This window comes from Marmota marmota, unplaced genomic scaffold (genome assembly GCF_001458135.2).
Source record: "Marmota marmota marmota unplaced genomic scaffold, marMar, whole genome shotgun sequence".
Lineage (NCBI taxonomy): Eukaryota > Metazoa > Chordata > Mammalia > Rodentia > Sciuridae > Marmota > Marmota marmota.
In genome coordinates, this window is record NW_026000249.1 from 34,572,081 (window position 1) to 34,596,063 (window position 23,983).

General features: G+C 38.6%; 1 protein-coding gene across 1 annotated transcript in view; it reads right to left on the reverse strand.

The window, feature by feature from the left end:
• Syn1 (synapsin I) overlaps nucleotides 1–23,983 on the reverse strand; it is a 56,161-nt gene that overhangs the window by 32,025 nt on the left and 153 nt on the right. The window contains exons 2-6 of the mRNA XM_048796396.1: nucleotides 23,870–23,978; nucleotides 14,600–14,657; nucleotides 14,214–14,305; nucleotides 13,137–13,293; nucleotides 12,570–12,659 (exon numbers count right to left, since the gene is read on the reverse strand). Of these exons, the coding sequence (XP_048652353.1) occupies nucleotides 12,570–12,659; nucleotides 13,137–13,293; nucleotides 14,214–14,305; nucleotides 14,600–14,657; nucleotides 23,870–23,978 (506 nt within the window). The remainder of the gene's footprint in view (nucleotides 1–12,569; nucleotides 12,660–13,136; nucleotides 13,294–14,213; nucleotides 14,306–14,599; nucleotides 14,658–23,869; nucleotides 23,979–23,983) is intronic.

Consider the following 23,983-nt stretch of genomic DNA (forward strand, 5'->3'; position numbering starts at 1 on the left):
GGGGGGGGGGGGGGAAGGATGGATACTGAATTTTGTCACTTTTCAAATATCTATAGAAATAACCATATGATTTTCCTCTTAGATCTATAAATATGTTGTATTATATTAATGTATTACCTAGAATGAACCATTTCTGTATTTTCATAAGGAAATTCTCTTGGTCATGCTATATTATTTTCTCCATCTTAAAGATAACTATATTATTTTCTTAATGTGGTTTTGAATTTGTTTGCTAATATTTTATTTAGGATTTTTGCATTAATATTCATGTGTGAAATGGTCCATGTTTTTCTGTCTGTTACAATTGCTCCAGAAAATAACATGTAAGTTTCTCCTCATTTTCTATTCTTTGGAACAATTTATATGGCATTGAAATAAAGGGGTCTTTAACCAGTGAATATATTGATCATGATGGAGGGTAGGGTTTGGTAGAATTCCCTTGTGAAACTATTTGGGCCTGATGGGTTTTTTTATGGGGCAGTTCCTTAATAACTTACTCTATTTCCATTTTTTTTCAGTGCTGAGGATTGAACTACAGCCTCACACATGCTAGGCAAATGTTCTACTACTAAACTAAATCTCGAGCTCTCCATACCTTTGCAAGAAGCTTAATAAACAACAGTCCTGTAATTCTGGTGAAAACCAGCAGCCTAGTGTTAAATAAAAATGATAGGTGGCAATTGTTTTGAACTAAGCTCTTGCACTAGGCTCCAATAGACTAGGTTGAAAAATCAAAATGGCGTCACTCACACTAAAGCTTTCCATCATCAAACCAAGACTAAGATGCTAGCTGATCTTCCAAGAAATCAGGAGAGAGAACCAAATTTCACACAGACAGGTCTCAGGTGGCATAATGATGAAGTTCCCTTTGTATTTTGTACAGGAGATTTAACCCATGGGTGCTTTACTACTCAGCTACAGCCCCAGCCCTTTAAAAAAATTTTTTTTGTAGTTGAAATGGACAGCATGCCTTTATTTTATTTGTTTATTTTTTTATGTGGGGCTAAGGATTGAACCCAGTGCCTCATGTGCTAGGCAAGCACTCTGTCACTGACCCCAGTCCCACCCAGCTCTTTTTATTTTTATGTGTGTGCCATCACACCCAGCCCCCTCTGTTTTAATCTCTACAAAAAGTAACCTGAAGTAACCTGATATTAACCAATTAGTTATTTTTCTATTGTTCTGTGTCCCTTTTAAAATAAAGTAATTTTGGAATGACCTATCCAAATTTTTTCTTTGTTTCTCCTTTCTTTAGCCTTTCATGATCTATAAGACTAATCTTCTCTGCACAGCTCATCAGAACACTTACTCTACTGTATAGGAAGAAGCTGACTGCTTCTAGAATTACAAATAAAGCCAATTACAGCTCTTTAGACTAAATTGCTGCAATTTTGTCTTTTGATACTAGAAACCACTGGATGAGATAGAACAGGGTTGGATTTCCTCCAAAGCCTCATTCCAAGAGAAGTGTCTGACCTTGAAGCTCTGCACAAGGAGAGAGTGAAGGCTAATGCAAAGTTGTAAATAGCCTGACCGAGAATTAAAGGCATGCCTCAACATGCACACCGAGCTCATTAACAAAGGCTGGTGTTCCAGATATTTAAAGAAATGTCTCACCAATCATTAGCTAACCACTAAGCTAATGGAGCTGAGCCTTCAATGGCCACACAAAGAATACAGACTTTAAAGAATTAATTCAGGAAAGTCACTGAAAAAGGGAAGCAAAAACAAACCCTGAGGAGGAAAGAGAATCTTTGCCTCATTATTATTATTATTATATTTTTAGTTGTAGGTGCACACAATACCTTTATTTTATGTTTATACAGTGCTGAGGACTGAAGCCAGTGCCTCATGCATGCTAGGCAAGTGCTCTACCACTGAGCCACAACCCTAGCCCCCACATTATATTATTAAAAGGTCTAGTTTTAAACAAAAACTTTTTTTTTGATCCAGGGATTGAACCTGAGTGCTTACCACTAAGCCACATCCCCGGCACTTTTTATATTTCATTGAGAGGCAGGGTCTCACTGAGTTGCTTAGGGCCTAAGCCAAGTTGCTGGTGCTGGCTTAGAACTTGCAATCCCCCTGCCTCAGCCTCCCAAGTCAGTGGGATTACAGGCATGCAACATCATGCCTAGCTAAACAAAAAATTTTGAGACATGCAAAGAAACAAAGTATGGCCCAAACAGAGGGGAAATTTTCATCAATAGTTACTACCACTGAAGAAGCTCAGATGTTGGACTTAATAAATGGAATATAAATCAGTGATTTTAAATATTTTCAAAGAAATAAAAGAAAGTGTATCCAATGAACTAAAGGAATGTATGACTGTTGTCCTAATAAATAAAACAATATCAATAAATAGATGCAAGTTATGTGAAAAATTCACTAGAGGAATTCAACAGTGGATTTGAGGTGTCTGAGAAAAGAATCAATGAACCTGAAGAAAGGTCAGTTGAGATTATCCAATCTGAGGAACAGAAAATAATAAACAAAATGAACAGAGCCTTAGGAGCCTGTGGAATACCATAAAGCATATCACCAAGCACATAATGGGAGTCCCAAAAGGAGAGGTGGGAGAGAAAGAAAGGCACAAGAAAGAATATTTGAAGGAATAGTGGCTTGAAACCTCCAAACTTGATGAAAAACAATGATCCATGCATTCAAGAAGCTCTCTGAACTCCAAGTAGGATAAATTCAAAGAAACATCACCTAGACATATCATGAACAAACTAATGAAAGATAAAGACAAAAAGAGAATCTTCAAAATAGTAAGAAAGTAGTTAGTCATTGTGCCCTCATCATTATTAGCAGCTGATATCTCATCAGAAACTTTGAGCTGGGTCCTGTAATCCTTGCTACTCAGGAGGCTGATGCAGGAGAGCTACAAGTTCAAGGCCAGTCTCAGCTGCTTGGTGAGACCTTGTCTAAAATTAAAAGAAAAAGGACTGTGGTAAAGTACCTCTGGGTTCATTGCCAAGTATTGCAAAACAAACAAAAACAAAAAAGGGTTGGGAATATAGCTTAGTGGTACAATGCTTCCCCAGCATGTATGAGGTCCTGGGTTCAAGATAGGGTCTTGCTAATTTGCAGAGGCTGGCCTTAAACTTGCAATCCTTCTGCCTCAGCCTCTCAAGTAGCTGGAATTTCAGGTGTGTGCCAACATACCTAAACTTTTTCCTGATTTAAAAGGCAACTACGTAAGTTGCAATTACATCATGTGTTCATGAGCACACAATATGTAAAAATGTCATTTGTATGATGGTAGTAGCAAACAAAGGGACATGAGAATAAAGCTATGTAAGAGCAACATGTTTTTTATTATTGAAATTAATTTGGTATTACTTCTAACTACAGTGGTATAAATTTGAATGTCAATTATAATCTCCAGGGAAACCACTAAAAGTAATTTACTATTTATTTACTTGCAGTGCTGGGACTAAACTCAGGACCTTGCACATGTGAGGCATAAAAATAACTAAGAAGAAAAACAGAAAAGTGTTGGGTGTGGTGGTACACACCTGTAATCCCAGCAGCTCAGGAGGCTGAGACAGGAGTATGGCAAGTTGAGGCCAGCCTCATCAATTTAGCAAGACCTTAAGCAATTTAGTGAAACCCTGTCTCAAAATTTAAAAAACCAATAATAAAATAAAAAGGGGCTGGAGATGTAGCCCAGAGGTAAAGTGTTTCTTGGTTAAATCTCTACTAGCAAAATAATAATAATGACAATAATAATAAGAGAGAAATGACAAAATAATTAAAATTATACTAGAAAAAACTTATTTTACACAAAAGAAGGCATTAATGAAGGATTAAAGAAATACAAAATACATAGGAAACAAAAGAGAAATATCAAAATGGAAAACATGCTCATCAAACATAAAGCTGAAGGGTGTAGGTCAGTGGTATATTGCTTGCTTACCTAGCATGTGCAAGCCCTTGGGTTCAATCCCCAGTACCACAAAAGAAAAAAAAAATGTTTGTAAACATAAATTCTACCATTTCAGCAATTACATTAAATGTAAATAAATTAAGCATTCCAATTAAAAAAGCAGAGACATGCAGAATGGATGAAAGACATGACCCAACTATATGCTATCAATAGGAGACTCTTTTTTTAAATTTATTTTTCAGTTTTCGGTGGACACAACATCTTTATTTTATTTTTATGTGGTGCTGAGGATCGAACCCAGCGCCCCGCGCATGCCAGGCGAGTGTGCTACCGCTTGAGCCACATCCCCAGCCCAATAGGAGACTCTTTTTAGATTCAAAGACACAAATAAGTTCAAAGGGAATGGATGGTAAACGATTTACCATTCAAAGAGTAACCAAAAGATAGCTAGAATGCTCATACTAATGTCAGATCAAATAGAATTTAAATCAGAATTTTTTACTAGAGATAGAAAAGGGTATTTTATAACAATAAAAGTGTAAATCCACTAAGAAGCCATGACAATAAACGCAATGCACCTAACAAGAGAGACCTCAAATACATTAAATTGAATACATTAATCCAATAACAATAGAGACTTCAATGCCCCACTTTAAAAAAAATATGTGAAAGAACAAGACATAAGATTAACAAAGAAAGACTTGAACATGCTATAAACCAACTAGATGTAATAACAAACATCTATAGAGCACCTTACAACAGCAGAGTATACATTCTCTTCACATGAATATGGAACATTCTCCAGACAGTCTATATGTTAAGCCAGAAAACAAATCTCAATACATGTAAAAGAACTGATTTCTGCATTTCTACACAGCAAAGGAAACAATCAACAAAATAAAATGGTGCTGAGTGTGGTGATTGTATGCCTGTAAATCCAGCAACTTGGGAGGATGGGGCAGGAAGATCACATATTTGAGGCCAGTCTCAGCAACTTAGTGAGACCCTGTCTCTGGGGATATAGCTGAGGGGTAAAGGACCTGAAAATAATAGTAAAATAAAATAACATAGAGACCTATGGATTGGGGAAAAAAAAACATTTGCAAACCAAATATATGAAAAAGGTCCAATGTCCAAAATTTATAAAGAACTCATACAATCCAATAAATAGAAAAGCAAATAACCCAATTAAAAACATGAGCATGGCTGGGGCTGTAGCTCAGTGGCAGAGTGCTTGCCTAGCATGTGTGAGGCACTGGGTTCAAGTCTCAGCACCACAAAAAATAAATAAATAAAGGTATTGTGTCCATCTACACCTAAAAAATTTTAAAAAATGGGCAAAGAGGGGCTGGGGATGTGGCTCAAGCGGTAGCGCGCTCGCCTGGCATGCATGCGGCCCAGGTTCGATCCTCAGCACCACATACAAAAACAAAGATGTTGTGTCCGCCGAAAACTAAAAAATAAATATTAAAAAATTCTCTCTCTCTCTCTCTCTCTCTCTCTCTCTCTCTCTCTCTCTCAAGAAAAAAAATGGGCAAAGGACATAAATTGACATTTTTCCAAAGAAAACATAAGTATATGTAAATATGTTCAAAATCATTAATTATCAGAGAATGCAAATCAAAATCACTAGGAGATATAACCTTATACCCACTAGGATGGCTGTTAACAAAAAGTCAATAACAAATTTTGATAAGGTTTGGAGAAAAGCGTTTGTGCACTGTTGGTGGGAGTGTATATTGGTATAGCCATTATGGAAAACAGTATAGAAGACCCTAAAGAAATTCAAAATAGAATGACTATATTATTCAGTAATTCATCTTCTGGATATTTACAAAAAGGAAATGGAATCACTACCTCATAAATCTATTTTCACTCCCATATACATTGCAGCATTATTCAAAATAGCCAAGATACAGAAATAAGCTCCCAACAACAAATGAATGGACAAAGAAAATGTGGTATACATTATAAAAAGAATATTATGTGGCATTGAAAAGGACATTTGCCAAAACATGGGTGAACCTGGAGAAACTTAAGTGAAATAAATCAGACACAAAAAGAAAAATATGGTGTAAATCACTTATATGTGGGATTTTAAAAAGTCAAATATACAGAGATGGAGAATAAAAGAGTGGCTACCAAGGGTCAGGTGGCAGGAGGAAATGGAGAGATATAACTCAGAGGCTATAATATAGCAGATACATAGGATGGACAACTCTAGAGATCTAATATATAATATGAGAATTATTGTTGTTAAAACTATACCATATTTGGAATTTTGGCTAAATGAGTAGACATCAGGTAGTCTCCCTAAAAATAAGAGTAAATATGTGAAATGGGATACATTACTTTGTGTAACTTAGGGATGATTTTTCTATCTATCTATCTATCTATCTATCTATCTATCTCATTAAATATCATGTTGTATACTTTAAGCATGCATAATAAAACTTATTTTTAAAAATGTGGCCAGGCATGGTGGCACATGCCTGGAATCCCAGCAGCTCAGGAGGCTGAGGTAGGAAGATCTCAAGTTCAAAGCCAGCCTCTGTATCTTAGTGAGGCCCTAAGCAACTCAGCAGGTCCCTGTCTCTAAATAAAAGATAAAAAAGGGCTGGGGGGGCATTGGGATTGTGGCTCAGTGGTAGAGCTCTTGCCTAGCATGTGGAAGGCACTGGGTTCAATTCTCAGCACTACATATAAAATTTTTAAAAAAGAGGTAACATTTGTCTTAACAAAACAAAGGGTCTGGGGATATGTTCAGTGGCTCAATGTGAAAGCACTGGAATTATACAGAATATTTGTGACCAAATGAAATGAAATTAGAAATCAATAACAGAAGAAAATGTGGGAATCCACAAATATGTAGAAAACAACCACCACACTCCTAAATATCAATGGATCAAAGAAAAAAATCCCAAGGAAAATTAGAAGATATTTGAAATGAATGAAAACACAACCTACTAAAACTTACAGGATGCAGGTAACATGGTGTTTAGGGGAGATTCATAATTATGGACTTATGAAGGATTTATGATGATTCATCTTATAATTTTTCAACTTTACAATATGAAACTGACAAATATTCAGTAGAAACTTTATTTCAAATTTTGAATTTTGATTTTTTCTCTGGGCTAACAATATGTGGGCAGCAGCAGTGAGCCACAGCTCCCAGTCAGTTATGTAATCAAAAGGATAAATACCTGGTACTCTACAGTGAACTACGTTGCCAGCATTTTTTGATATTTTGTTTTGTGTTTTTGCATCTTATCATACCTACATACAAGATACACATGAGATATCCAATACTTTCTTATAAAATAAGCTTTGTGTTAGATGATAGTACCCATCTGTAGGCTAAGGTAAGTATTCTGAGCGTGTGTAAGATAGGCTAGGTTACCTATAGTGTCAGGTAGGCAAGGTGTGTTGTAAGTATTTTTGACTTATTATATTTTCAAATTACCATGGGTTTATTGGTAGGTAACCCTGTATGTATTAAGAGGGATCACCTGTATTTATTTATTTATTTATTTTTAAAATTTTTATTGTTGGTTGTTCAAAACATTACATAGTTCTTGATATATCATATTTCACACTTTGATTCAAGTGGGTTATGAACTCCCATTTTTACCCCGTATACAGATTGCAGAATCACATCAGTTACATATCCATTGATTTACATATTGCCATACTAGTGTCTGTTGTATTCTGCTGCCTTTCCTATCCTCTACTATCCCCTACCTGTATTTAAAAAGAAGAAAAATATCAAATAAATAACCTAATCTTTCATCTTAAGAAATGAGGGAAAGAAGAGCAAACTAAATCCAAAACAAACAGAAGGAAACAATGAAGATTAGGGTGGGAAAAAAAATGAAAGAGAGAACAGAAAAACTATAGAGAAAATTATTAAAACGAAAATTGGTTGTTTGAAAAGATCAACAAAATTTACAAATTTCTAGACTAGAAAAATGATTAAAAATTCTACTAAAATAAAAAATAAAAGGAGCCGTGGTTGTAATTCAGTGGTAGAGCACTTGCCTGGCATGTGTGAGGAACTGGGTTTCATCCTCAGCACCACATAAAAATAAATAAATGAGATAAACGTATTGTACCCATCTACAACTAAAAATTAAAAAAAAGAATAAAGGAGGATATTACTACTGACCTTACAGGGGAAAAAAAAGGATTATAAGAGTATACTATGAACAATTGTATGCCAACAAATAAAGAAAACCTATTTCGAAATAGACAAATTCCTAGGAAGACACAAACTACCAAAAGTGACTGAAGAAGAATGGAAAATCTGAATAGATTTGTAACAAGTGATGAGACTGAATTAGAATAGAATAGAAAAGGAAGAAACTCTGTATTTAAAAAGAAGAAAAATTTCAATAAATAACCTAATCTTTTTTTATTGGTTGTTCAAAACATTACAAAGCTCATGACATATCATCTTTCATACATTTGATTCAAGTGAGTTATGGAAAGGCAGCAGAATACAACAGTCACAAATATGGCATTATGTAAAAATGTGAATGTGTAACTGATGTGATTCTGCAATTTGTATTTGGGGTAAAAATGGGAGTTCATAACTCACTAATCTTTCATCTTAAGAAATGAGGGAAAGAAGAGCAAACTAAATCCAAATTCTTTCTTTGAGAATAATATTATCCAGATACCAAAACCAAAGATATTATTAGAAAAGAAAATTACAAGTCAATATCATATATGAATATGGATACACATGATCCTCAACAAAATACTAACTGAATCCCACAACACATAAAAAGGATTTATACCATGAACAAGTGAGATTTAGTCTAGAAATGCTAATATCTACACCCAGACACATGATTAACAAGCTCATGAAACTATCAACTTCCATGAAAATCAATTAACATAATCCATAGTATTAAAAAAGGACAAAATAACATGATCATGTCAACAAACACAGAATTTGACAAAGTCCTCATGATAAAAACAACCAAGTAGGAATAGAAGAGGGACTTCATCAACATTTACCAATTACTATATGCCAGATTCACTGTTCTTAGCACTTTACATTAATTTGTAATTTAATTTTTACATAATTCTTTGAGGCAGGAATTATTATGACCTACATTTCCTAGACAGGTAAACTGAGGCATCAGGTGTTTAATTAAATTTTTCTATGTTATGTAGCTAATAAATTGTGGAGGAAACATTTCCAAATCTGGCTACAGAGTCTATGCTGTTAACCACATTCTGCTGTACTGTCTCTCAGAGAATGATAAATGATAATAATGATAAATAATTTGGATTTCCTTAGAATAAATGATTTAATTCTTATTGTAAGTAAATTTAATTCATAACACTGTTAATATATATCAACAACCATAACATGCATTAGAGATAAAGATTGTAATATTAGTAGCAATGTGGGTAATGTTAAGTTAATGTTGATTACTTACTCGCAATTTAAGTCAGAAAATTGGTAATAATTATTTACAGAAGTAAACACAATTTATCACATTGGTAAAACCTTGCAAATTAATTGTAAACTTTGATGGTATTAGTAACAATGGTTCAATTTTTATTTGTTACTACAATTTGATTTATAACTACAGTACTCAAAATTTATAATATTAATCAGAACTTTAATATTAGTAATTATTTATAATAGCAATTGGATGTTAACATTAGGAAGATGATATAATTCAAAATATAGATAATCATGATTTGTTTATTTATTTTTGGTGGTACTGGAGGTTTCATCCTGGGGTTCTTTACCACTGAGCAATACTCTAAACCCTTTTTATTTTGAGACAGGGTTTTATTAAGTTGCAGAGGCTGGTCTTGAATTTGGGATCCTTCTGCCTCAACCTTCCATGTATTTGGAATTACAGGCATGTGCCACGACACACACCCTCATGGTATTTATTAGAAATCTTTCTTTTTGCACTGCCAGAAATCGGACCCAGGGCCTCATACTTGTTATTCAAGTGCTCTACCCTAAATTACATCTCCAGCCCTTATGTTAGTAATCTTAATTTGTAACATTAGCCACAATCTGTATCTTACAAATACGATCTGTATTTTACATTGTTTGTACTAATTGTTTGATTTATTTTAGTAATTATAGCTTAATTTACAACACAAGAACTAATAATTTATACTGATAAACTTAATTGGTAATACTTGTAATAAATCATAAGATCCGAAGTTAGATTTGATATTAGTAATAATAATTTACTTTATATTACTGAACAAAGAATACTAGAAAACTGGTGCTTGTAAATCTTTTTTTTTTTTTTTTGGTACCAGGGATTGAATCCATGGGCACCTAACCACCGAGCCACATCCCCAGTCCTATTTTGTATTTTGTTTAGAGACAAGGTCTCACTGAGTTACTGAATTACTCAGTTCCTCGCCATTTCTGAGGCTGGCTTTGAACTTACAATCCTCCTGCTTCAGCCTCCGAGTGGATTCCAGGCATGCACCACTGGCTCCTTTTTTTTTTTTTTAATCCACTTTGAGTTGATTTTTGTGCATGGTGAGAGATAGGGGTTTAGTTTCATTTTGCTGCATATGGATTTCCAGTTCTCCCAGCACCATTTGTTGAAGGGCTATCTTTTCTCCAATGTGTGTTTTTGGTGCCTTTGTCTAGTATGAGATAAACTGTATTTATGTAGGTTTGTTTCTGTGTCTTCTATTATGTACCATTGGTCTACATGTCTATTTTGGTGCCAGTACCATGCTGTTTTTGTAACTATAGATTTGTAGTATAGTTTAAGATTTGGTATTGTGATGTTTCCTGCTTCATTCTTCTTGCTAAGGATTGCTTTGGCTATTCTGGGTCTCTTATTTTTCCAGATGAATTTCATGATTGCTTTTTCTATATTTATAAGGAATGACATTGGGATTTTAATTGGAATTGCATTGAGTCTGTACAGCACTTTGGGTAGTATGGCCATTTTGAAAATATTAATTCTGCCTATCCAGGAGCATGAGAGATCTTTCCATTGTGAAGTTGCTTAGGGCCTCACTATGTTGTTGAGGCTGGCTTTGAATTTGTGATTTTCCTGCCTCAGCCTCCATAGTCGCTGGAATTATAGGCATGCACCACCATACCTGGCTATAATTTGTATTAGAACATAATTTGTACACACACACACACACACGCACAAACACACATTTTGAACTACTGGGGATTGAAATCAGGGACACTCTATCTCTGAGCTACATCCCCAGGCCTTTCTACTTTTGGGGACAGGGTCTTGCTAAGTTACCCAGGCTGGACTTGAACTTGCAATCCTCCTGCCTCAGCCTCCTGAGTCACTGACATTAAAAGCATCCATCACTGTGCCTCCATATCATAATTTATAATATTATTAATAATCTGTAGTAAAACCAATAATTTCTGGTGATACTTGTAATTATGATGCTATGATTATTTAACGAGAGTTATAATTTAATTCTTCAGATTCATACACAAAATTTATATTGGTAACAAAAATTCATAATATAATGATAATTTATAATATTAGTCATTATAATTTATGATATTAATAGCCAACAATTTATTTCTATTTGTAAACAATTTAATTTTTAAATTTTTTTTTAGTTGTAGATGAACACAATATCTTTATTTTATTTATTTTTTTATGTGGTGCTGAGGATAGAACCCAGTGCCTCACACATGTGAGGCAAGTGTTCAACCACTGAGTTACATCCCAGCCCCTAAACAATTTAATTTATAATATTGTTGCTGATTTTTTTACAATCTTTTAAAAAAATATTTTAGTTGTTGACAGACCTTGTTTTTTTTATTATTTATTTATATATTTATTTATTTTTATGTGGTGCTGAGAATCGAACCCAGTGCCTCACACATGCTATGTAAGTGCTCTTCCACTGAGTTACAATCCCAGCCCACTTTTTTTTACAATCTGAATTTGAAATATGGGTAAAATTTTTATCAAGAGGAACCCCTGATAATGGTAGTAACAATTACTTGATTTCTGTATGTGATGTAATCTGATTTCATTACATTAATTCTGTTAATTTACATTAGAAATCAATTTTTAATACTGACAAGAATAGATAATGTGAGCATCAGGATTTGATAAACATTGGAATTAATGATTTATTTCACATTTGTAACCATTAGGAAATTCATGGGTCAGGTTGAGCATCCCTAACCCATAAATCTGAAATCTGAAATGTTTCAAAATCTAAATCTTTCTGAGCTCTCATATGATACCACAAGTGAAATATTCCATACCACAAGTGAATATTTCCATGAATATTCCATATTCCGAACCTCATGTGATGGGTTTCAGTCAAAAAACAGGCTCATGAAAAATATTGCATGAAATTACCTTCAAACTATGTGGATAAGATATATCTGAAATATAAATGAATTTTGTATTTAGACTTGAGCCCCATCCCCAAGATATCTCATTATGCATATATAAATATTTCAAAATTCAAAAATAATCTGAAACACTTCCGAGCATTTGATAAGTGACACTCAGCCTGCATTAATAGACCCATCACAAAGGAACTTCACACCTCCACATACTTGCAATAGTGGCTCTCTCTGATATCATACCGTTGATAATGCACCCATTGATAATATTGCAGTAGCTCTGGATCTTTTCCTTCTTGCCCACTCTACTTCCCCTTGACTTACCATTTCTTTGTGATTGGGGTAGAAGGTCTGATCTATCAGAGGGAACTCCTCTGTTCCCAGTTTCTTGTGCAGTCGAACCATCTGGGCAAACTATGAGAATCAGGAGACATGAGTCAGAGACATGGATCCTTCACTGGAAGGGTGTCTCCAAGCTGGAACCCCAAGTACTACAGTCTGGATCTGCAATGTAATCTAGAGGCTCACACTATTGGGAAGTGGTGGTAACTTTGATAGACAAGGCCTTGAGGAAGATTTTAAGTCATTGGGTGCATATTTAAGGGAACAGCTTAGTTCTGCCATGCTCTTCCTCCATGATGTGCTCCCCCACTACAGGATGAAAGCAACAGGACCAATCCATCATGAACTGAAGCCTCTAAAACTGGTAGCTAAAACAAACCTTTTGACTTCATAAGTTGATTCTCTCAGGAATTTGTTATAGTAATGGAAAGATGACTAACACTAAGCTTTTAAATGTCCTCAATTCCCATAAGCCATAGCGTGGCTTCAAGTTCCCATATCCATGCATGAGCTATTTTCTCTGCCAGTAGCATCCTTCCTGTCACTTACCACCCAGGGCTTGTCACAGAAGTTGTAGACAGAATGCAAAGAATTAACGCTGGGTATTCCAGCATACTGCAGCCCAATGACCAAACTGCGGTAGTCTCCATTGCGTGCCATGCTGAAGGCATGCTGGCGGATCAGTACAAAGTCTGGTTTCAGAGACCTGTGGGAGGGGCAGTGGAAGGAGAATCATGGTCCATTCAGAAGCTCCCTACAACCCTTGAGACTGAATTTCTAAATCTTTACAACTGCCAGAAATTGTAAAGTGGTTTCTTACCTCTGCACACATGCACAAGCTGTTTCTTCTGCCTGGAGCAGAGTTTCTACCTTTTTTCCCATCTGTGATCCTTTTCTACCTGCTGCCCTCCCCAAGGTCAGCTTGCAGCTTACCCGTTCAGCTTTGGCACCCCCTGGTCACAGTCTCTCTCTATACCAGCTGTCCTCAAAGTATACTGCCCAGAATAGATTCCAGCCTCAGGGACTGTGCTGTCCCTGAAACATTACCTCCCCCTACCCAGATATCTGCATGAATCACTCCTTTACCTCCTCAGGTCTTTCCTCAACTGCCTTTATATGCCACTGGGCCACCCTATCCAAACTGAAAACCCCACCCCCATTCAACAATCCCTATTTGTGCTTTACTGCTCTGTTTTTTTCTTAGCACTACATTTTCTTATTTCTTTGTTTATTTTGTCTGTCACATAGTAGACTGAAAATATCACGAGGGCAGAAGATTTTTGTCTTTTTTTTTTTCATTCTCTGCTAGGTCCACAGCATGTAGAACAACTCTTGGCACACAGAAGTTGCTCCATAAATATTTGCCAAATGTAAAGACCTGAGAATGGCACCTGGCAGGCAATAGATGCTTAACAAATTTTTTGTTGGATGCATATTTGAAAAGTTTGGCATGTAGCCTGCTAGGATTCTTGGCTCTTTTTCAGAAGAAAAGAAAAGCTAACTCCCCACATTTCATGCCTAAATTCTTGCTCACAGAAGAATGGGTAGGGAGATGGGTTTTTTCCTTCAACACTAAGGGAGTCCATATACCTCTCCCATGACACCAAGGTCCCTTTTAATACTCACCGCACAACTTTTACCCCATTCCGCAGAACTTCCATGTCCACAGAGAATCCACCATTAGCATGAGCCACAAGGTTGAGATCAGAGAATTCAGCCTGGAAAGGAAAGAAAATTGGTGATTCACCCACGTCATACAAAAATGACTACCCATGCAGGGTGCAGTGGCACATGCCTGTAATCCCAGAGACTCAGGAGGCTGAAACTCATCACAAACTTAAGGCCAGCCTCAGCAACTTGCAAGATCCTGTCTCAAAATAAAAAAAAAAATGTCTGGGGATGTAGCTTAGTGGTAGAGTGATCCTAGGTTCAATCTCCAGTGCAAAAAGAAAAAAAAACACTCAGTTCACAGTATAGATAGTTGAACCCCAAGTCTATCTGCCCCAACTTACCTGTTCTACTTTTATGTCAATTTCTCCATGGATCTTTTTCCCTTTGAAGTATTTTGCCCTAAGAGGAAAACAGAAGAGCACATCTGTTAATGCTGAAATCTTAGAAAGAAAGACATGATCCAAGCTTGTCCCTTGACCCCTTTGCCCCTTCAGTGTCACTACAGAAACCATAAAGTGCTTGAAATACTTTGAAAAAATTAGCAGTGCTTTGTGAACAATAAAGTCTCCTATTATCCTTATGGAGGTGTTTAAATGTCAAAGAATGTTTCAAATTGTAAAATACTTTCTTAAACCATAAGAGAACAGGTATTTTCCAAAATATCATCTGCTCATCACACTGCTATTGTAAATGTTCTTGAGAAGTTTTGCAAAATGAATAGTGCTATGCCAATTATAACAGTCTTGGAATTTGGATTGAGGTTTTTGTAAGTGGCAAAGAACCTCAGAGTATATCTATATAAAGTGTGCCTATGGTTGTTTATATTTCAGTCTGAGTATGTCTCAGTGCCTATGTTTGCTTGTGAGGCCTGAAGCATCTCTCTGTTCTCTGGCCCTTTCCCAAGGAGGAGCACCTTGACCATGGATGTTATGTGCTGTGAAGGACACAACAGCCATGGATGTACAGCTGCATCTGAAAAGGAGCAGCAGATTGAGTGGTGCAGGCTGGGGGTGGTTCTAAAGAAGCTGTAGCCAGCAATGATGGTGGGTAGGGAGAAATGCAGCTGAGGATGAGGGGAAGTCATGGGAAGGAGGAGGAGCAGCAGCAGCAGAGGCACATCACAAACTGCTATGTCATTGTCACCAGCCCCATCCCAGCTGAGCCCAGTTTCTAGTGGCTTCTTTCCCTACGCCCAAGATTCTTACCTGACAGGCCTCTCCACAGATGAAAGCTCATCTGCAAATAGGTTTCTCATAGAAGGGGGATGAGGAGAGGAGACACACTCAGGACCACTGGTCACTGGCATGTGTACAGTCAGGTCTCTGACACATATACACTTGCATAAATGAGAACTGACATTCACTAGAGACCCCAAGTACAGCTATTTCCTTTTCCTTTCTGTGTCTCTGAATCTTTCTGTTTCCTTCAGTCTGTTTCTGTCTCATATACACATCTTCACCAACACTCTCCCCTTCACAAGTATTGAAAATAATTTCTCTCAGATCTGCACATCTTTCATCTATAAATTGATGGCTAGTGTAAACAATAAGTGTATATCACTGGTTTTCAAGCTTTTCTGACCATACATGTGCTGGATATTGTGGTGTTCTGCTCAGGCCTCCTCTTCAGGGCCAAGATATCTTGAATATCAGTTGCTGACAGCTCGTGGCTTTGTCCCCACAGGGAACAGTCTTCTGTCACAGGGTGTGTTGGTTAAGCTTAGACCTATTTCTGAGGGCAGCCCTTAGCCAAATTCTGGTCTCTGAGGGGGTACAAAGCCTAGCCTTCTTGCCTCATTTTGGACCAGCTCCGAAGGGCCATTCTGGCTCCAGAGCCCTTTCTCTGCCAGGGATCAGCTGAAGCCTCTGATTCAATCACATGGTGGCTCAGCCTTACGTTTCACTGAATTCTATGTTTCTCACAGATGCAGAGCCCAAAACACCACATGCAAATCTCCACCTCAGGGTCTATTTCCAGGAATCCAATCTAGAGCAGTGGGCCAGAGAAGTCAAACTCCAAAGAAAACTCTAATAGGATTCTGGAGCTGGGTCAGCATAAATGGGAACTGACATATACTATAGACGTTAGTGATGGGAGTTGGATCACAGGTAGCCCCTGATATGATATAGTCACACAAATACTTTGCAGCAGGTCTAATCTGCATTCCAAGTCAGATGCCATTTAGGCCATAAGTAGATCTTCTGAGATTAGAAATGTTAGTAATGGGAAGAGAGGCTGTGTAACCTATTCTCCTATGAGGAGGATGATAGCACAGGACCCTAAGGTTTGGAAGCAGCAGTGACTTTTCCTGATGATGGTCTGTAATAGGAATCTGGTGGAAAGTAGAGAACCAATTGGTGAAATATCCCTGGTACTTGAGAGATATGATGGAAATTAACCAGATTGGGATGACTGATAAATACCATTGATTAGCTGCAGAAATATCTGATATGCTCAGGATGAATAATCACCAATTCTAGGCAAAATGTGAAAGCTGGAGGATCTCCCTGACTACATTTAAGGAAACCTTAATCTGCAGCCAGAGTAGACAGAGGAGAGGACCAGGCTCAAGATTTAATTCTAGGGCTGGGGTTGTGGCTCAGTGGTAGAGCGCTCACCTAGCATATGTGAGGCACCACTGGGTTTGATCCTCAGCACCACATATAAATAAATAAATAAAATAAAGGTATCATGTCCATCTACAACTAAAAATTAAAAATTAAAAAAAGGTTTAATTCTAAGTGTGGAAGACCTTCAGAGAAGGTTAAATTTTCAGACTTAGCAATCTTAGGACAGGAGTGGGACCCTGAGGCTTGGGATGGAGATATATGAGCAGCTAAAGTTAAACACCTTGAACTCAAAGACTCACCTGAACTCATTATGCCTGGAGAAGCAGCTCACATCCCCATGTGAGAATATGGACCTTCTCTCTGCTTAAACATGCCTTATAAGTCATTGCCATCCCTCTCAGAATCTACCCCCACTTCCCTTCCTGCAAAAAAGACCAATAACAAGGTCCTGCTCAAAGTGTGTCACCTGGATTCAAGGACCCACCCTGTGGTCACTTCCCCAGTTCACAAATGCATAATTGGAATGGCATGTTTAGTAGTTGCTGGAACTCCTATATGGGTTACTTGGCCTGTGAGGTAAGAACAATTGTAGTAGGTGTGAATGGAAGTTTCTGAAATGGGACACACCTGCATGCCCCAATCAAATCAGAAAATTGGGGCTGTAACTCAATGGTAAAGCACTTGTCTAGCGTGCATGAGACCCTGAGTTTGATCCTCAGCACCATCAAAAAATAAATAAATAAAACAAATAAACAGTAAATCAAATGCAAAGCTATATGCATCTAGGGATGATGGCCACTCAGAAAGATCTAGGCAATGCAGGAGTGGTGGTTCCATCTTATCTACCTTAACCAGTTTGGTCCTAGAGGAGGCTGGATGGATGTGAAGACTGCTGCAAGTACATCCAGGTAATATCTCTGATTGTAGTTGTTGTACTGGACATGCTATCATTGCTACAGTAGATAAGTAAGATCTCAGGTATATCACTGATTTGCTGAATGCATTCTTTTCAATTCTAATTAGAGGATCAGAAACAGTTCATATGTGGGACTGACAAAAATATTCACTGATGGTCTTGCCATAGGGCTATGTTATCTTTCTCACCCTGTGTCACAATATAGGCAAAAGAACCTGGACCATCTGGACATCCCACAGACTATCACACTGGACAATTATATCAATTACATCATAGTGATTATGCAAGATGAGCAAGATATGGTTAGAATATTGTCGTGATAAGACACATGTGCCCCAGATTTCAGGAGAAAAACCTTACAAAGTCTCATTAGTAAAATTTTTGTGGATTCACCGGTCCAAAGCATGCCAGGGTAATCCCTCCAAAGGATAGGACATATCATTTAATCTTGCAACTTCCACCACGAAGAGCAAAGCAAAATACCCAGTATACCTCCATCAGTTCTGGAAGCAGCACATTCCATACCTGAAAATAAATATTACTCTTTCCTATGTTTTTGGTGACATGTAAGGTTGCCAGCTATGAGTGGGGGCCAGAACACAGAAGGGATCTGCAGCAGGTGCAGTCTATGGTGCAAGAAGTCCTACCACTTAGGCCATATGATCTGGCAGATCTTACAATACTGGAGGTGTCACTAGTGAGGAAAAATGTGTGGAGACTATGAGAAACCCAAATGGGAGGCCCTTGGGGTTCTGGAGCTAGGCCATACCATCTGCAGCAAAGAATTATATGCCTTTGAGAAAAAATCCTACTGCAGAACTGAGCTCTGATAAATAATGCTTGACCATGGGGTACCAAGTGACTATGCATCAGGAGCCCATTATGGGCTGGGTTCTTCTAGGCACACCATATAAAAAGGTCAAATGGGCCCAGCAGCTAGGATCGACCCCATGCAAGACCAAGAAATCTGCATGAGCAGGGAACCCAGATCCCTACCTCTTCCACAATTGTTATGCTGATGCCTCCTTCAGCTAAGGGACTCCTTACAACAAGCTAATGAATGATGGAAAAGCTTATGCTTGGTCTTCAAATGGATTGTCTCAGTCTGCTGGTGGAAGCCCCACTTTGAATAAAAGACAATGGCAGTGATCCTAATGGTAGATCTTTGGGCTGCCCACTTGTCACTTTTTGTGAAAAGAGAAATGGCTCAAGATTAGAATACATATATTTGTTTTTGTGCAATGGTGAATGGCTTGGCTGGTTGCTCAGAGGCCTGAAAGGAAAAGGTTGGAAGATCAGGACAAGGAAGTGTGGGGCATAGAAATGTGGGTGGACATATGGAAGTGGGCAAAAAGGGAGGAGAGAAGATCTTTTTATTGTGTGTTAACACCCACCAGGCAGAATCCACCATGGAAGTAGCACTAGGCAACCAGGTAGACAGGATGAGTCAGCCAGATGATGTCAGCCAGCCTCTCTAATCAGCCGCCCCAGTGCTAGCAGATGGGCACACAAATGAAGTGGCAATAGCAGCAGAGAAGTAAGCTATGTGTGGGACCAACAGCATTACAGCTGAGTGTCCAATCTGCCAGCAACAGAGATCAACATTGAGTCTCTGATATGACACCATCCCTCAAGAAGACCAACCAGATACCTGGGGGAAAGCTGACTACATTAAGCCCCTTCCACCCTGGAAAGAATAGTGATCTATTTTTGACTGGAATATTCTATGTATGGTTTGCCTGTTCTGACTAAAGGACTTCAGCCAGCATCACTGTCCAAGGGCTTACACAATGTTTGACCCAGCAGCATGGGATCCCACATAAACATTGCATCAAACCAAAGGACACATATTACAGCAAAGTAAAGAAATGCAAAAGTGGCCTGTGATGCCAGGCATGGTGTCACATGCCTGTAATTTCAACTACTTGGGAGGGTGAGGCAGGAGGATTGCAAGTTCTGAGGCCAGCTGGGGCAACTTGGTGAGACCTTGTCTCAAAATAAAAAATAAAAAAGGGCTGGGGAAGTAGCTCAGTGGTAGAATACTTTGCTACCATGTTTGAAGGTCTGGGTTCCACTCCCAGTACTGCAAAAAGAAAAATTAAAAAGTGGACTGTGACCATGGAATCAACGGATGAGCTTATTTATATACCAACCACCCAGAAGCCACTGGCCTGATAGAATGACATTGCTTGTTGCAGTCATAGCTAACATAGCTAAGACCCTATCTTGGGGTTGATACCATACAAGAGTCGGTACCATCCTCCCAAACACAGTAAATTCGAAATCAGTGTCCACTATATGTGCTGTGTTCCTAATAGGTAGAGTACATGAGTCTGGGAACTCGAGGTTAAAGTAGGAGTGGCCCAGCTTACCATCAATCCCAGTGATCCACTTTTGGAATGTGTGCTTCCTGTTCCCTCAGGGCTCTGCAAGGTTAGAGGTCCTGCTTCTCCAAGGGGGAACACTGCTACCAGGGGACACAGCAAGAATCCCATTAAACTCTAAGTTATAATTACCACCTGGGCACTTCAGGTTTATCATGTCGAGTGAAGAGACGTCACTCTCTGGCAGAGTGACATGACCTTGATTGTTATGAGGAGATAGGGCTTCTGGTACATATTGGGGACAGGGAGGAGAATGTTTGACACCCAGGCAATGCACTTGGGTATCTGTTAATACTCCTTGCTCAACTTTAATGGTAAGTGGACAAATAGAGCAGCCAGAGCCTTAGAAGTGGGTGAGGACACAAGGCCCAGGTATCCCTCAAAGATGAGGGAATGGATCACCGATCAAATGAGCCTCTGAGACCAACAGAGATGCTAAGTGAAGGGTCTGCTTCCAGGGAAGTCTATCTAAGAAAAGAAGCCACAATAAGAAATATAGTTTATATAACTCACTATATACACATTTACATAATAATCCATGAAACACACACATATATATTATATAAGACATATGTTACACAGAAAATAGAACTTGGGCTATGTCTTATATAATTTATAACACACAAAATGTTGTATATTATATTTTATGTGTATATGTCTCTAGAATGTATAGTAGAATGAATATGAGTATACATATATAATTCAAATAAAATTCCAGTAAAGAATTACCTTACCATGTGCAATGTAGTTTTATATCTCCTATTCTGTTTTATTCCATTTCGTGAAGAAAAATATACACATATAGATGTATTATACACCATAAAGTCATTATATAACATGTGCATTATATAGTATATGTCATATATCTTATTGGAATAATAGTTTTATTAAACAGTTCCACTTATTATGTGTAACATACTCTGTTATTTTCTACCTTCGTTTATCCTCCTTCATGAAGAAAGTGACATTCTGCTCTTAAGCCAGTATGTGACCCACAGTTTGAAAAATACTGGACTAAATTGTCTCTAAAAGGGAGAGATGTCTCAACTCAGATGTTGCAATTTTAAACCATGCAGGAATTGAGACTCAGGAAGAAACAAGATTGGTGAAGTTTCAGGGAAGGTGTCAGACTGTACTGAGGTGTGCATTTGTTATAAAGTTTTCAAAGCTCCTCCTTTTCCAGGTTGAAATCCCCGAAGCTTTCACAGTTCTGAAAGTCTGCAAGTTGGTGTTTCAGGGCTCTGTTCCCACGCTGAGCATCTAGTAGACACTAAATAAATATTTGCTAGAAGACTGGAAGAAAATATTGGAGGAACTGTTAGGATAAAGAGGGGCTTCTGGGATGCAGAATAGAAAGGAAGGCTCTTGCACTGAATTCAGCAGGTGCTGGCTGGACAAATTAGAAGAAAAAAATAGAAAACATTGGAGTTGTTATGGAAAGGGAAAGGACTTGTCAGTATTTAGTAGATAATAAATGTTTGATGGAATGCAGGAAAAAGCGATAAGGAACCTGTCTGGAAGGTCAAAGAGGAGAAAGGAAGTCTAAAGGGGGTTACCAGAATCCAACAGGGGCCTCATTAATGTTTGTTGACTTCAATGGAGCAAATTTAGCCAGGAGGATAGCACCTTGGGGAATGGACATTTGTAAAGGAATTATCTCATGCGCTCAATAAATGCTTTATAATGTAGATGGAGAAAAGAGTGAAGCAGTCTGCTGCAGGATGGACATGCGTTTATTTGAACAGAATACAGAAAGAGATTAATAAATGCTTTCTGGGTTAATAGGAGGGGAGCACAGCTGGGAAGATGGCTAGGTGGAGGAGGGAATATAGTCAGAACAGATGGGAAATAATACACATCATGAGCTTTCAGGACTGTGTAGTGTGAAAGGCAGCATAGAGATTGTTAAAGGGGGGATTAGGACCACAGAGGGGGAGGAGAATATGGGGCTCTTCCGAGTATCCAATAAGTGCTCATTAAATGATTGTGGGGTTGAATGCAGGAAAAGCTATAGTGAAGCCAACAAGTGGTTGGGATTAGAAGTAAGGGGAGCTGAAGGAGGGTTCTTCCTAGAATACAGTAGTGCTTAATAAGTGCTTCTCGCATTTTGACACATGGAAAGTATGCAATAAATATCTGTAGAACAAATAAGAAAGGCTGTAGGGTAAGGGGTCCTAGGGGGAAGGGTGATCTAAATAGTAAACAGATGGTACTCAATAAATTTAGGCTGAAGTAGATACTTGGAGAATGCGCTCTTGAGGTAGGGGCAGAAAATTCCAGAGACTTGGAAAAAAGATATTGAGAATGACTCATAGAGTAGGTGCTCCAGTAAATGTTTACTGGCTTAGATTGACTAAAAGCCCCTTTGGTTTGGACTTAAGACTGGGAGGGGGAATTCTAGGGGTATTGAAGGGAATGGGAAGATGTAACCCTTATAAAATGGGCTCTGGATTTACTGAAGGAAAATACCTCGGGGAGAAGGCTTATGATTGGGGCAGGTTCTCCTAGTGGTAATGGAGGGGAATATACTCCCTGTATGCCATAGGCATTGCATATGTGCTCCCTGGCTCCACTGCAAGAAAAAGACTCTGGGGAAGAGGCATGAACATACAGAAGGCACCTCATAAATGCTCATTGGCCTGTGTGGAGAGGTCTAAGGTTGGGTCATGCAAAAGGTGCTCAACACATGCTGTGAGAAACCACTGAAGGAAAAGGCATTGGGTAAAGGATTTGGAGATAGGGCTCACACTGCAGCAGGTAGTTGATCAAAGCTAGATGTATTCACCAAAGGAAAGTCCTCTAAAGAAGTAGTTTGCTAATGGGGGTGGGGATACAGGAAGCACTCAATAAATACTTTCTAGATTAATTGTAGGAAAAGATGTTTTAGGAAAGAATCTGATGATGAGTCACATAGAGAAGGCTCAAAAAATGCTCATGGAATTCACTGGAAGAAAGTGATTTGTTTGAGAGAGGCCTTGGGGGATGGGACATACATCAGGCACTTAATAAATGTTTTCTAAATCCTTTGGAGAAAATATGTCCCCTTGGAGAGAGGCCCTGGAGTTGGGGCATACAGAAGGCATTCAATCAAGGTTCACAGGATCCATTAAAGGCAAAGTCTTGGTGAAGAGCTGGAGTGGAATAAACAGCAGGCACATCCATCAGTGTTTACCAAATGGTTTAAAAGGTCTCTGAGGAGGGGGCCAGGGGAGACACATTTCACTGACTGTATACATTCTCATAAGACCTGTTAGAAAGAAGGTCTGAGGGCAAGGGTTGAGAAAACAGTGTATGGTAATAGGCTCTCAAAAAATGCTCACAAAATTCATTGAGGTCAAAGGCCTTAGCGAAGGACTCTTGGGTGAGGCATACTGCAGGTACTCCATAAATACTTACAAGATTCATTAGAGGACTCGGCCTTCAGGGCAAGAATGGGGCAGGGGTGGCAGGGCACATTTGGCTCTTGAAGTCTCACAGGATCTACTGAAGTCAAAGACTTTTGGGAGAAGGATTGAGGAAGACGTACACGACAGGCAAAGATAATTGCCCCCTGAATCCATCGAGAAGATTTTGGGAAGGCAAGGGCAGGACATACAGGAAGCGCCCAGCATAGTAATTTACAGGAAAATAATTTGGGTGAGGGGTCAGGTGCCAGGCACATAAGCGGCGCTCGATAATTGCTCGTTCACCGTGGAACTATCTGGGGACCCAGGCCCACGGGGAGGCGCGGCAGTGGCTTACCAGTCTGTGTGCGGCTCGTCGATGACCAGCAGCACCCTGGCGGCGGCGCCCCCGCGACCTGCGCCCCCAGAGCCGCCGCCCACCTGCTCGCTGAAGGTGGCGGCCGCAGCTGCT